The following is a 14,806-nucleotide window of genomic DNA, read 5'->3' on the forward strand; positions in this document are numbered from 1 at the left end:
CTAGATAATGAAGGACTTTCCCATCAGTTTAATATTTGAGGTTAACAACTAACTTATATTAATCTTTCCAACCTTAATTCTTACCTCATAGTTTAATCTTAAATTCTCTTTTGTACTTTAGACAAAAGTCGTGAACAATGGAAGAGATATTTGTCATCAGCCTTTAGGGTCAAATACAACCCAGGTTGTTCCCAAGTCTAAGACTGAGTTTATACAAATTACTTAGATTCATCATTTTTCTGTGAATTTGTAATGGTCAATTGTGGAACCACCATTGGGATTTCTAAGGATGTTGATTTCAGTCATCTTAATAATGGCACTGATTGACTACAGAACCCTATTCACTGCCAGGTCATCAGCCTTTTATTACCACAAGGAAAAATGAGTCAATTGAAAAAAGGTCAATTCTGTCCGGCCATGTAAACACTGTTAACCACTTTTCAGAAATTAGACTCTTGTCGTCAGACAAGAAAATACAGATGCGCTTCCTATAATAACAGTAGTTTCCTTATAACTGCTCTCTAAGATTTAAATGGCAAAGATTCAACACATGCCTAAGCCATAGGTAGTGACTTCAGGCTCAGAACCTCATTTCAGAGCTACTTTTTACTTCCAAAACTGAATCAGAACAGGTATGGAGATAGGAAAGTCTAATTTGCCTTCCAAATCTAGTCTAGCAGTATGTTTACAAGGAAATAGAAAAAACAGTCCATGAATTATTATCTACCCATTAAGAAAAGAGTGAGCCATATAATTTTCCTTACTAGCTAGGCAAGTTCTATCTCATCTGAGTCTATTTCGTCACTTGTAAAACAGAAATAATATACCCGTAAAACAGGGCAGACTTACCTGTTCTGACTACTTTAAAGGGCTGAGATAAAGTAAAATGAATACCTTGAAGACTGTTTTCAAATGAAATAAATCGCTTTAAATATACCATTTGTTTAGATTACATTTTATTTGGTTTATGAGTATCCATATTCCATTGTACAATATGTAAGAAAAAAATTGGTAGGATTCCATTTTTACTACATAGCTACTTAGTAAAAAACAGATTAGACAAAAATCATCTATGTAGAACTCTTGCCAAAAATATTTAACCTGAATCTAGTAAACTAATTAGTCAAATACAGATTTGTGGACTGGTCTGGACTTTTCAAAAAATGTCAATGTAATGAAAGACCTCCCCCCTCAAGTGAAGGGCACAATTGAGATGAAAGGGAAGCAAACAAAAGACATGGTGACCAGATGCAATTTGTGATCCTTGACTGGGTCTTGAATCAAACAATAAATAAAAATTGGAAAGAACATTTTGGGGACAATTGGGGCAATTTGCCCTGTATGTTAGATAATATTATTTTATCAACAATAAATTTCTTGACTGTGCTAATAATATTATGGTTATGAAAGAAATGTCCTTGCTTTTAGGAGAAACATGCTGAAATATTCTAGGGAAGAAATGTTATGCTTTTTGTTACATTCAAATGGTTTAGAAAAAAAACTTGAAACTAGAAAGAAGGCAAATGTGGCAAAATGTTAACAAGAATTAAAGAATATAAGTGAAGGATACACAGGTGTTCATTATTCTATTCTTTCAGCTTTTCTGTACATTTGAAATTTGCAAAAAACTAAGGTGGAGAAAAGTGAATGCTGAATTAACAAAATGAAAATATAAAAAAATAAAAAAATTATATCAATTTTCCAATAAAATTGTACTTTCATAAACCTAATTTTCTAGACCAAAATAAATTCACTGTTGCATAATAATATTGAGGTTTATTATTTAAGAGTAACACTAATCTCTCTAATACACAAAACAGATAAATTAAGTGAATTTATTTATATAATCTAAGGTCTCACAGAAAGATTTCCTCTAAGTAAAAAGCAGTGTAATTTCTAAAAGCAGGATAGCAACAGACCAAATTGAAAAAGATCATAGAAATTAACTCAAGTCCTTATAGGTTAGCAGACCAGTATCTACATGTTTTTCAGGGCATACCACATTACATTTTTCTTCAAAAGAAAATTTAAACACAAGTAGAACATGCAGAGTTAACAGATGTGATGGCTCATATTTTGTAATATACTTCAATTCAACCACACCAAAGGCAAGCAAATTAAAACACTAGAAACAATTAAGTGTAGTCCATAGGCAGAAAACACAATATTCTGCTCTAGAAATGCCATTAAAGTATTCTTGAGTAGGAATGCTGTAAAAAGGGGGGGGGGGGGAAAGCCCTCTAATAAACACTAGACTTGGATGATAGATGAAGACAAATTTAAGATCCTGGGATAAAAGAAAGTCTGGTTTACCTGTATTGTGACAAGTTTTCCTACAGATTGCAGGTGAAAAATTTGTAACTAAATTTTAATAATCTCCTTTGTATGAAATGTGTGTGTGTGTGTGTGTGTGTGTGTGTGTGTGTGTGTGTGTGTTTGATAGATTCTCTAGGTGGTGTAGCACTACTTTTTAAATGTAGTGTAAGTACTCAAGTATTCTAATGGAGTGTCAGGCTTTCCTGTTCTGACAGAAGGCTGGACAATTGCCCATCAACCCCGTAAGAAATCAGAAAGTATACTCAATGTCTTTTTATGGGTTCATATGAATACTAACTAGAAAAAGTATCACTGTAACCTGAGCTAACAATTTATGTTTATATACTCTCTTAATTACATAACTTCATGAAAAATTTAAATATCCTGTTATGGAGTTACATCCTCTGCTTTCAACACTATTTACTGGTATAGCTTTCCAATCACTATTTTTTAAGGAAATACATAGTATTTCCTTTACCAGATAAGCTCTATAATGGAAAGAAAAATAAGATTACTTATCTTATGAACTAACCTATTTTTAGCAGTACTTCCCTTTTCTTTTTAAGATAGCAACAATGTAAACTGTATAAAAAGGAGCAAACTTCATAAAATGTTATATCTTTATTTTCAAAATATCATTTTATTTACCTTGTTAATGGACACTACCAAAGCTGGTTCCACTTTAGCTTCAATTTCTTCTGGAGTATAAAAACAGTAGAGTTTACCCCCTCTTAGAACACAATACAACCTTCTCCAACTAATCAGACCTTCTACCATTTGCTGGGGGGAAAAAAAAATCAAGAAACTATCAACCTTAAATCATTATTTACCATCATAACTCTAAACTCAATAAAATAGTTAAATTATCAAAGTTAAATTAGCTGTTTGAAAATTTTAAATGTGATAGAGTTACCCATTAATTTACTGTGTAATAAGTCAATAGCCCAAAATCAAAGAGTAAGTTAATTTAGAGAAGAAAGGTTTAGAATTTTCAAAAGGATTAAATAAGCAAAATGGAGGTAATGATTACCACATAACTATTATACACATAAAATCACAAATCAACGCAGTTTTCCAGAAGCTAGTCTATTAAACAAACGAGTGCTTAGAATTCCACGGCAATTTATCTAAGGACTCAGAAAAATTATAAAAATAACTCATTCAAAACACAATTTTCCCTTACTGTCCTTAGAACATCGGAAAATGTTGACTACCCGGAAGAATGCAAATTTTCTTTCCTCTTAACGGATTCTTTTAGAAAAAGCTATTGATTCATTGGAGCCCATAATTAATTATTTACTGAATATAAATGACTATGGCTATAAATAAATCAGGAGTAGGTGGCACAGAGACAGCTTTGGAAGCCCAGAGGCCTACACTGTGCCAAAACCTGCCTGCCAGAAAGGCCTTTATGTGAAGGGTGGTGAGTGGTCGTCATCAGTTTCCACAAGGAGTCCTCTGTTGCTGATTATCTTGTTACTGGTATTAATGAGGCAGAGGAACCTGGAGAGGTAGCTCTTTAGCCTTCCAAACTGCATCGGACCCCTCCCTTCCCACCTTCTCATCATCCCCCAGTCTACATCTAACACTGAGAAAACCGTTATTTAAAAGAAGACTTTACAAAATACTTCTTAACATCCGAAGGATTAAGATCTAAATTGGAACTACAATTATTATAGGATATTTAAAGTCCTCTAACCTGCTGATTAAGAAATCCTGCAAATGCATCTTCAGCCATACAAGCTGGCTGGGCGACTAATCGGCAGCACATGTTGCCATATAAGGGAAGCCAAAATGAAGACTCCTCTATTTAAACAAAAGAGAAAAAAATCAGGTTATATGTTTATTTAAGGTCATTATACATTTTGGTTTTTTCTTTTTAGTTTTTTGCTTTATATAAGAACATATGTAAAGGTTCATCCTACTCAAATACTAGTACCATATTTAAAATCAAATCAGAGATACTAAATGGACAGTTTATAGCATGCCATCACCTGGAACAAGACATGGAACTTTCAGTCTCTTGACCTTGTTTGATCTTAAAGTAATTAATCAATAGAAGTAGTTCAGAGCACATAAACTCATTTATTATAAAAAACATTCTAATAAAGTGATTTTTATACGTTGAATCCTACTTTTGCTCTTTCATTATAATAGTAAAGGGATACTCTGAATAAAACATTTCAGAACACAACTTTAAGATAATAATTTTAAAATTTTTTGGCTTTTCCTCTTCCCCTCCCCTTACTGAATAATTCAGTTATAAGCCATTAGGTGGAACCCACCAAGATGGGCATCTGTGCCAGAGGTTTGGGGTGGAGCTGGGGTATGTCACAGCTGGGAGCCGGAGGATGAGAGTGAGCAGACCTGCTAGGCCTCAGATGGGCTGAGGATAGATCACAGGGGGCACAGCCTGGAGCCCAAGGGGGATCTGTGCTCAAGGGATGGCCTGGAACAGGGAGTCAGGGACCAAGCAGAGTAAGGAGTGTGCACATTTGTGGCATAGCCCAGCCATGGCAGTCAGAGTCTGAAAGCAGTGAGGAAGCCACCCACACATTCAATGGCCCAGAGCAGTATGTCAGAGCCCTATAAGAAGGACATCTAAGCAGAAAGGCAGCGGGGTATGGAGTGTCAGAGCACAGGCAGGCTGAGAAGGGTGTCCACATGGGGTTGGGTCAGGGCAGCCAGGTCTGGGGAGTTAAAGCCTGAGCAGAAGGAGGAATGTCTACATGGGACAAGGGTCCACCCAGAATGAAGAGTCAGAGCCCCAGCAAGGAGAAGGAAGCATCCTTGTGGGGGAGATGGGAGAATGGTTGCGTTCAGGGAGACCGATCAAAGAAGAAAAAGCATTCAAGATAACAGGAGACAGGTTTCTCACTGTCACAGAAAGGAATTACACATATATAGAGTGAACTCTCTGTGATGTGGGATTAGAACTGGAGGTACTAGTACAAACTCATGGTTTTCAACATACAGAGATTAACATGACAAAATATACGTACATGTATGTAGCTCTGTCTACTAAGGGGACTTAGGGAAAGCAATTCCCTAATGGTGATACTCCCATAGCAATGAATATACCGTGTTTCCCCGAAAATAAGACCTAGCCAGACAATCAGCTCTAATGCGTCTTTTGGAGCAAAACTTAATATAAGACCCAGTATTATATTATGTTGTACTGTACTGTACTATACTATACTATATTATGTTAGACCCGGTCTTATAGTAAAATAAGACTGGGTATTATATTATATTATATTATATATTATGTTACATTATATTATATAAGACCCGGTCTTATAGTAAAATAGTAAAATAAGACCGGGTCTTATATTAATTTTTGCTCCAAAAGATGCATTAGAACTGATTGTACGGCTAGGTCTTATTTTCAGGGACACACAGGATATGGAACATAATCAATTCTGTGAATCAGGGGTGTAAATAAAAATCTAGCATATGGCCCTTTGTTCACCTGGATCACACAAAAATGAATTTTAAAGTTTTCACTGTACTTCTGTTAGTAGTGTCTATAAAATGGCTAGCCATTGGCTGTTACTATTATTGACCAAAAAAGCCATAGTACTCTGGAAAATAAAACATTTCTAGTAAAAGTAAAATTATTTAATATATAGATGCAATGTAGCCACGGTTTAATATATCAGTTAAATAAAAAAGACCAGCCTAAAATGAAGAGTACAACATAAAACAAAACAGGTTTTCATTAAGTTACCTGCTCAACATTCTATTATAAAATAGCACACAACAAATTGTTGGGGACTATTCAAATATTTTTTTGTTAATATCATGTTAAAGATGCTATCTTTTAGAAATAAAGGGCTTGCCTGAGAGAAATAAACACATATACACAACACGGGCAATGATTCCCAAATGCAGACATACAGACAGACAGAAATAAACAAACAAATAAATAATCTTCTTTCCTAAAATAGGCTGGAAAGGAAATAAAAGTTCTATAAAAGCATGCATCTGAGTAACACATCTGAAATCAACTTTGTGATTTGTGAATTAAAGTTTGAAAACAAATTTCTTTATGAGCAATCCCAGATTTATTAATAACATGTCCTAAATATCTGTAAGCTAGTTGTTTTTAAATTAAGATTCACTTCCTAAAAACAGAATCATAAATGATTAGTTTTGCAGACCAGTTCCTAAAGTTTGTTCAATCAGTAATGTACCGGAACCTAAATATCACATGTAACAATGTGCTTCTCTGATAAAACAAGCTCAGGTTTCATGGCCCACCAAGAAAAAATAATTCCTTCCTGATTGCAGTCGTTGAAAAGGCCTATTGGATGTAGACTTCCTTGCCACATACCATGCAATCACCTGTTACTTCTAATCTAGGTTTCTTTACAGGTTAGGAGCACTGTGGATTAAAATGTAGTCTAGCTCCTCTCTACTTCTGACAAGAAATATGGCATCTAGGCTAGTCACCTAACTTATCTCAGTATAAATTTCTCATTTAAACAATACTACCTATCTTAAGTAGGAGGGCTGTGAAAATCAAATAAGATAATGTGTATATGACATCTATCATTGTGTCTGGCACATAATACTTCTCATAATTTCATATCCAGAGTAGTCTTACTCCCCAAACCATACCCTTTCCATTTTTCAATGCTGTCTCTCAGTCCTTGCGTCAACACATTTAATCAAAATACTCAATTCTTCTTTTCTAACCAAGGGAGGTATAAGGACAAGATGAAATGAAACAGGAAGTGAAAGAGCAGTTCGACTTTTCATTACTTAAAGATATTATCTAATTCATCTGTAGTTTCAAATGGGGAACAAAATGGAGTTTAAAAACGGCAGCAACAACAAAAACAATACACAGGCAAGAGAAAGAATCCAGATAACATCTCAGTTCCGTGTGAGTCAATCTTCACCATGTGGTTTCATTGTTTTGTAAAAAGTATAAAAATTTCTTGATGACAAACATAAACCATATCATTTTGGCTTTTCTAGGAAGAATAATAAAGTTGAGTTATAAATTTCAAAATCCTTGTGTTTCCTCTTGATTTTATGGTAAACATTAACATAACTTTATTTAGGAAAACCCCATTATATTAACGTAGACTTATATTAATGAAAAAATCAGGTGTCTTTTTCTATATAAAACTTTTCATTTTAAGATTTAATTACAAGTTTTTAATTTACACACACTTCTAGGAATATACCTATTACATAAAAAGAGTTAGGCATATAGGTTAGTATTTCTTAGATTATTTTCCAGTGGAATTTACAAATTCTAAAGTCAACAATTTTGGGGTGTTATTGCTTTAAGCATAGGTCTATTCAGTCTTTAATATGCTAATCTGCATAGTGTTTCTATAAGAAAGAGCTATAACCACACAGTTTTCATGTTTATTTGCCCATGAGCATTTTATTCAAGGAGAATGTAGTAATATCTTAAAGAACACTGAAGACAACTGAGGAATCACTGCTAAAATTGATACTCCCTTTGTGAATTCTATTCCTTTCCCCAACTTTTCGGATGATTCAGTTGAAAGAATGGGACCTTTTATTATCAGGTCCATTTTTCACACATGGATAGTATTTTGAGTCTTTTAGTTGCTTTAACAGTAACCATGCCTGACCAGAAACCAGAGCAGAAAGAGCACAGCCTGTCCTGGATTATTTAAAGTCTAGCTCAACCATTTGCTAGTTGCATGACCTAGTATATTATATTCTCTAAACTGTATTTTACTCATCTGTAGACTGTAAATGATAATGAGGAACTTGCAAAGGTCACAGAGAAAGCCAGTGGTAGATCTAGAATGTGAATCCAAGGCTGTGGCCCCACTATTAACCACTTCACTGTAATGTTTCCGTATAACTATATCTCACAGTGACTAAGAATAAAAACTGTGTTAAAAGTGCTTGTTTGCTTATTTATTTATTTCTATTTTATTGTGGTAAGAACAGTAACAGGAGATTTACCCTCTTCACAGATTTTTAAGTGTACAATACAGTATAGTTAACAAAGGCACTATGTTGTCAGCAGATCTCTAGAGCTTATTCATCTTGCATAACTGAAACTTTATACCTGTTCACTAGTAACTCTCCATGTCCCCCTCCCTCCAGCCCCTGGTAACTACCATTCTACTCTCTGCTTCTATGAGTTTTACCATTTTAGAGACCTCATGTAGGTGGAATCATGCAGTATTTGCCCTTCTGTGACTGGCTATTTCAGTTAGCATAATGTCCTCAAGGTTCATTCATGTTGTCGCATATCGTAGATTTTCCTTCTTTTTGAAGGCTGAATAATAGTTCATAGAATAGCATCTGACACATAAGAGGCACTCAACATATGGTAGTAATATATATAATTCTAGAGAACTGTCACAAACGGGATGACAAAGTTCATTTACCAAATTTTCTGATAAAATTGATAATGCTACTACTACTGCATACATCAAGTATGGGATGATGAAAGGCTAGACTATTCAGACCAATCCTCCTATTGAAGATGCTGAATCAACAATGTTTAAAAATTTTTTTCCCAGAGCAACAAAGAGGTAACAACACTACAAGAAATTATCAGTACAAATCGGATAAATGAGAACCAGTGAGTACAGTTGCTGTGTTTGTCTTGACAGCATTTGCTGCTGCCAGCAAATCTGAATTTATGATTTAATGATTCTGCAAGCTGAGGGAAGCAGAACGAAATCACAGTCTAGGGCCTGACAATGTAAGCGGTTTAAAGGGAGATTTACCTCATACTAAGTTGATATCCCAAAGGAATCACCAACAGTGGTGAGCCAGAAGCAAACCAGCCTTGCTATCCAGAATTCCCATTGCCTGGAGGTGAGGAGGAGGGATCCATAGAAACTCGGACATGGCCTTTGGATAAAGTGGTCCTAGACTGACAGTCTCCCCAAGTGCCGGCCAGAAGCAAACAGAAACACTGAACATCAAGTTATTCCTATACTTGAACTTTCAATTACAATGACAAGTACATAAAGATAACCAGATATGCAAGAAATTGAGACATCATGAGTGAGAATGAGTAGAAAAAAACAACAGAAACTAACCTAGAAAGACTTTATATATCTGAATTACTAGTCATACATTATAAAACAGCTATGTTTACTCTTTTAATAAAAACCTAAAAGATAATATTAACAATGTATGCAGGGAATACAAAGTGGAACAGCAGAATTGAAAAAGTAAAATAAAACTTCTAGAGTTGAGAAATATAATAACTGAAATAAAGAACTTAGTATACAAATTTAACAGCAAATCAGACAGAGTTGCAGAGAGAATAAAGGAAATGGAAGATAGTTCAATAAAAATCCAGAAAAGTATCAAAGACAGAAAAAAGATGAAAAGTACATCATAGAGGATAAGAAACAGAGAGTACAGTGAGAAAAACTAACATAGGTGTAACAGGAATGCTAGAAGGAGAAAAGGAAGAGAATGGAGCAGAGGCTGTCTGAATAGACAAGTGACATTTTGTCCAGAATTAATGAAAGATACCAATTTAGAGGAGGAGTTCAAGGAGTTCCAAAAGCAGCATAAATAAAATTAAATTCTATACCTATATCATAGTGAAACTTCAGAAAATCAAAGACAACGAGAAAATAAAAAGTTAGCTTCACAGAAGAGACACACTGACAAATGACTTTCAATAGTTAGTAAAAGAAGCCAGAAGATAGTGGAATTATATCTTTAATATTCAAAAATAACTTTTAAATGTCAAACTTCTATATTATATAAAAATAATTTCAGAAAGCAAAATAAGGTCATCTTCACACAAACACAAAGAACCAAGAAGTAGAGCAGCAGAACATACTAAAAGAAATTCTAAATTATACTTCAAGCAAAAGGAAAATGATCCCAGATGTATGGTGTAAAATAAACGTAATGCATAGAAACATGTAGGTAAATCTAAATAAATATTAAATGCATAAAACATCTTGTGAAATTTAGAAATCAAATAGAATTATAATACATAATAATAGCATATAGGTCAGAGAAATGGTATTTAACTGTTTCAACATTATCTGAAAAGAAGGTAAAATTATGTTTTAATTTTAGCTTTTAATAAATATGATTAATGAAATTTCTAGAGGTAATATATAAAAGATGAGAAAAAGAATTATAACTTTAATTAGAAAAAGAAAAAACTGAAGTCATAAAACCATCAATCCTTAAAAGGCAAGAAAGAACAGAGAACCAGCAAGAGAGAGGTAAGACAAATAGAAAATACAAGATATAATGGTAGATTTAAATCCAAGTATTTAATATAATGTGGGTTATAAACTATTTGGTATTATTTTCAAAATGACCAAATGCTCCAGTAAAAAAAAAAAAAAAAACACACAAATATTGTCAAATTGGATAAAAATTAAAATTCAATATATAACCCTGTTTGAAGCATATCTACAACATAAATATAAGTAGTTTGAGGTAAAAGAGTAGAAGAAAGTACACAATTAAAAACTGTGTGCACCAAATAGTAAAGGCTCAAATTATATAAAGCAAAAATAGACAACTATATGAGAACTAGAAAAATACATAATTATAGATTTTATTATTATAATTGTAATATAGAATATGTAAACTACAATAATTATTTCTAACAAATAATTAGCATATATAGAACACACCAATGACTAAAAACTGACAAACCTACTGCATGACTGACAATAAAAAAAACAGAGAAAGTACAAAAAGCCAGTATCAGGAATAGAAAGGAGGGGCATTGCTACAGATGCTACAGAAATTCAATAAAGCTAATGCTTATAATGCTTATAACCCTCAAATTCTAGATTAAATAGATCCATATGTATAAAAATGTAACTTAACTAAACCTGATTCACAAAACAGTAAACCCAAAAAAACCCTAAAACTATTAAAAATAACTGAATAAGGGATAATTATAATTATACAATGAAATATAATTATATAAAGAGATAATTATACAATAAAATACTATAAGCAAAGAAATGCAAATATACTGAAAAAGAAACAAAAAGCAAGTCACCAAGAAGACATAATGGGATTTCATCTACATAAAGTTCAATCCAGGAAAAACTAAATTATATTATTTAGGGAATCACACATAGGTGGTAAAACCATAAAGAAATATAAGGAAGTGAATTTCATAGAAGTTGGGACATATTTACACCTAGGGTAATTGAGGGGAAGTAGTGTTGGTAATGTTCCATTTATTGATATGGAGGTAATTATGCACACATTCATCTCATACTTATTTGTTAAACTGTTCACTTACATTTTATCAACTTTCCTCTATTTTTAATGTAATTTCTAGTGTGAAACAAAAACACTGCTGTAAAATTGTCCATCTCATCAGTACGCAGCCAGTCAACCTTTACAACAGTATTAGTAAAGTACAATCTACTTGTAATTGTATATATTCTGCTTCAGAATATGAACAAGAATAAATAACACAAATCTTATTTCCAAACTACTTTACCAACACCAGTCTATATTCTTCATCACAGGTAAAATAATCTGGGAGAGTGGGGAGCGCTCATGCTAAGTTTTACAAACCTTCCTAATAACCTAACTCTCTTCTTCACCTTGCCACATATTTCTTTTGGATAAACTACAACTAACAATATCATCCAGAGAGAAAACAGTTAAGACTGATTTAACCTTATCAGCTCATATCCTCTGATTCCCACAACAGAAGGGTTGGCTTCCTCAATTTTAAATTTAAAAATAAGACAGGTCTTTGACTGCCAACTAGTAGAGTGGTGAAGCCATCAAATTTAAGTCAAAGACAAGGATTCAGAATACACAAAACCTTTCTGTTCTCACTAAGCTAGCCTCACACACAAATCTCTGGCAAACAGCATGGAGAAGGGAAACAAAGTTTTCACTTGTGGGGAAAAGGGATGGAAATATTTGAAAGAACCTACAGAATCATTCATGCCTACATTATTTAAGCCAATATCCACTTCAGGGGAACATGTTAAAACTAGAAATTATTACTGTCATCACATATATATACGGACATAATCTATGTAATAAGTAAAATATAGACTGTACTTACCATTTCCATTAATAGACAGATTATGTGTCTTGAAACTGTCCTCAGCATTTTCCAAGGTCAAGGTAGTATGAGCTAGCAAATTATACTTTGCACCACTAATAGTGAGAAAGAAGACATGTTTTAAGTATTTTAGTAATCTTCTATCACATAAAATATTTAGATGTTCAACAACAACAAAAAACTTGATTAAAAAGTGGGCAAAGGACTTGCATACATTTCTCTAAAAGAGTTATACAAATGGGCAATAAAAACATGGAAAGATGCTCAAGATCACTAGTCATGCGAATCAAAACAAGGAGATTATCACTTCACACCCTTTATGATGGCTATTACTGAAAATCAACAAAGAAAAATAGAAAATAACAAATGTTGCCTGGGATATGGAAAAGCTTGAACCTTTGTACAAAGCTGATGGAACTATAAAATGGTGTAACCACTATGAAAAACAGTGTGGTGATTCCTCAAAAAATTGGAAATATTAGGTTGATGCAAAAGTAATTGTGATTTTCCCAATTATTTTTAAGCTTTTAAACCGCAATAACTTTTGCATCAACCTAATAGCATCGACATATAATTCAGCAATTCCACTTCTGGGTATATAGCCAAAGAACTGAAAGGGAGGACTCAAGTAGATATATGCACACCCATGTTAATAGCAGCATTATTCACAATATCTAAATAGTGGAAGAAGCCCGAGTATCCATTCAAGGGTGAAAGGATAAACAAATGTGGTATATACATACAATGGAATATTTTCAGCCTTAAAAAAAAAAAAAAATTCTGACACTTGCTACAACACAGTTGTACTGCAAAGACATTGTGCTAAGTAAAATAAGCCACTCTCAAAAGAACAAATACTGTATGACTCCACTTACATGAGGATCTAGAGTAGTCACATTCATAGAGACAGAAAGTAGCATGGAAGTTGCCAGGGGCTGGGTGGAGTCGGGGAAACGGTGTTATTATTTAATGGATACAGAGTTTCAGGTGGTGATGGTTGCACAACATTGTGTATGTACTTAATGCCACTGAACTACACTCAAAAATGGTTAAAAGGTAAATGTTATGTATACTTTACCACAATAAAAAATGAATTAAAAAAACACATTTAGATGTTATAAATGAGTTTATAGTTAACAACTGATTAATCAACTTAGCATGTTTATTTCTTTATGCTACTTTACCTTAAGAAAATATGAAAAATATTTGGTTTAAGTTATTAAGTATTTCTTTTGAAAGATCTCCATTCACTCAAAAAATATTAACTGAACCCTAATATGTGTCAAGTCTTATGCAAGGTGATGGGCATTAATGGTAAACGAGACTCAGTATTATATTCTGATGCAGGGAGGAGAAAAAAAAGCAGAAGAATTTATCAAATATTCGCATTTGAAAGTTATAATGAAACTTTTTCTATGAAAGAAACAAAGGGGATGAGAAAACTGAGGACCTGTGTTAGGCAGGGGAACCAGGAAAGAACTCTCTGAAAAGGTAAGAGTTATGAACTAATAGAAGGATCGAGCCAAGCAAAGAAGGCAGAAAAACATTCTAAGCAGAGAGAACATGTGTGAAGAAGCTGAAAGATGAGAGTGGCTGAAGCACAGCAAGCAAGCAGAAAACATGGTACAAAACAAGAGTGGAAATACAGACAGGGATTAGATCACCTAAGACATTCTGGGCCTGAGAAGAAGGGTGGATTTAATTCCTAGTGTAAAGGGAAGTCTGCCAATATAGTTCATTAAGCAATAGTTTAAAATTAAGGTATTTTTAAAACAGATACAGAGTGACCATATTTTACTACTGCAAGAATTGTGAATGCAGGGAGCATGACTTATTAACCTTTGAATCCAATGTACCACATGATATAACTGCTGAATAATCATTTCTAAGATCATTAAATGAATGAATAAATAAATTACACTCAATAGCTGAGTAATTCCTTAGTTACATTTGGACACTGCATCATCTTTCACACTACCAAACCATTAATACCCTTGTTCCTCAAAACATAAATAATCCATTTTATTGTGGACAAGTGTTAGTATAGTTGTTTTGTAACTTCTATCTAATTTAAAATGTAGTGTAGTGGCTTTTTTAAAAAGTTAATACACCTGTTTGTCAAGTCAATAATCACTCTCAATTTTACCAGTTTTCACAAGATGATTGTTTAAAATGATGTATATTTACACAATGAAGAATAATGTACTAAATAGGTCTTAAGGAACATAAAATAGTTAATTCAGCTATTAGAGGCACTGGGAAAATGTAGCTACAAGAATTTCAGTAAGCTCAATTCCACAAATTAAATGAATAAATGAATCACATGAGGGAGCATGCTAAAAATTACCAAAAATGTTCAGTGTCTTCTTTCAGATCAAACAATAATACTTTATGATGACATTTCAAGTTACTTCATTTTTAAACCATGACTAATTACAGTGGCAA

General features: G+C 33.3%; 1 protein-coding gene across 2 annotated transcripts in view; it reads right to left on the bottom strand.

Moving 5' to 3' along the window:
• The window catches only part of RTKN2 (rhotekin 2), a 60,854-nt gene that overhangs the window by 16,143 nt on the left and 29,905 nt on the right, over positions 1–14,806 (bottom strand). For both annotated transcript variants that reach the window (XM_033130796.1, XM_033130795.1), the window contains 3 exons: positions 12,362–12,456; positions 4,016–4,122; positions 2,965–3,096 (listed from right to left, as the gene is read on the bottom strand). In XM_033130796.1, the coding sequence (XP_032986687.1) occupies positions 2,965–3,096; positions 4,016–4,122; positions 12,362–12,456 (334 nt within the window). The remainder of the gene's footprint in view (positions 1–2,964; positions 3,097–4,015; positions 4,123–12,361; positions 12,457–14,806) is intronic.

Source organism: Rhinolophus ferrumequinum, chromosome 16, assembly GCF_004115265.2.
Source record: "Rhinolophus ferrumequinum isolate MPI-CBG mRhiFer1 chromosome 16, mRhiFer1_v1.p, whole genome shotgun sequence".
Taxonomy (NCBI): Eukaryota; Metazoa; Chordata; class Mammalia; order Chiroptera; family Rhinolophidae; genus Rhinolophus; species Rhinolophus ferrumequinum.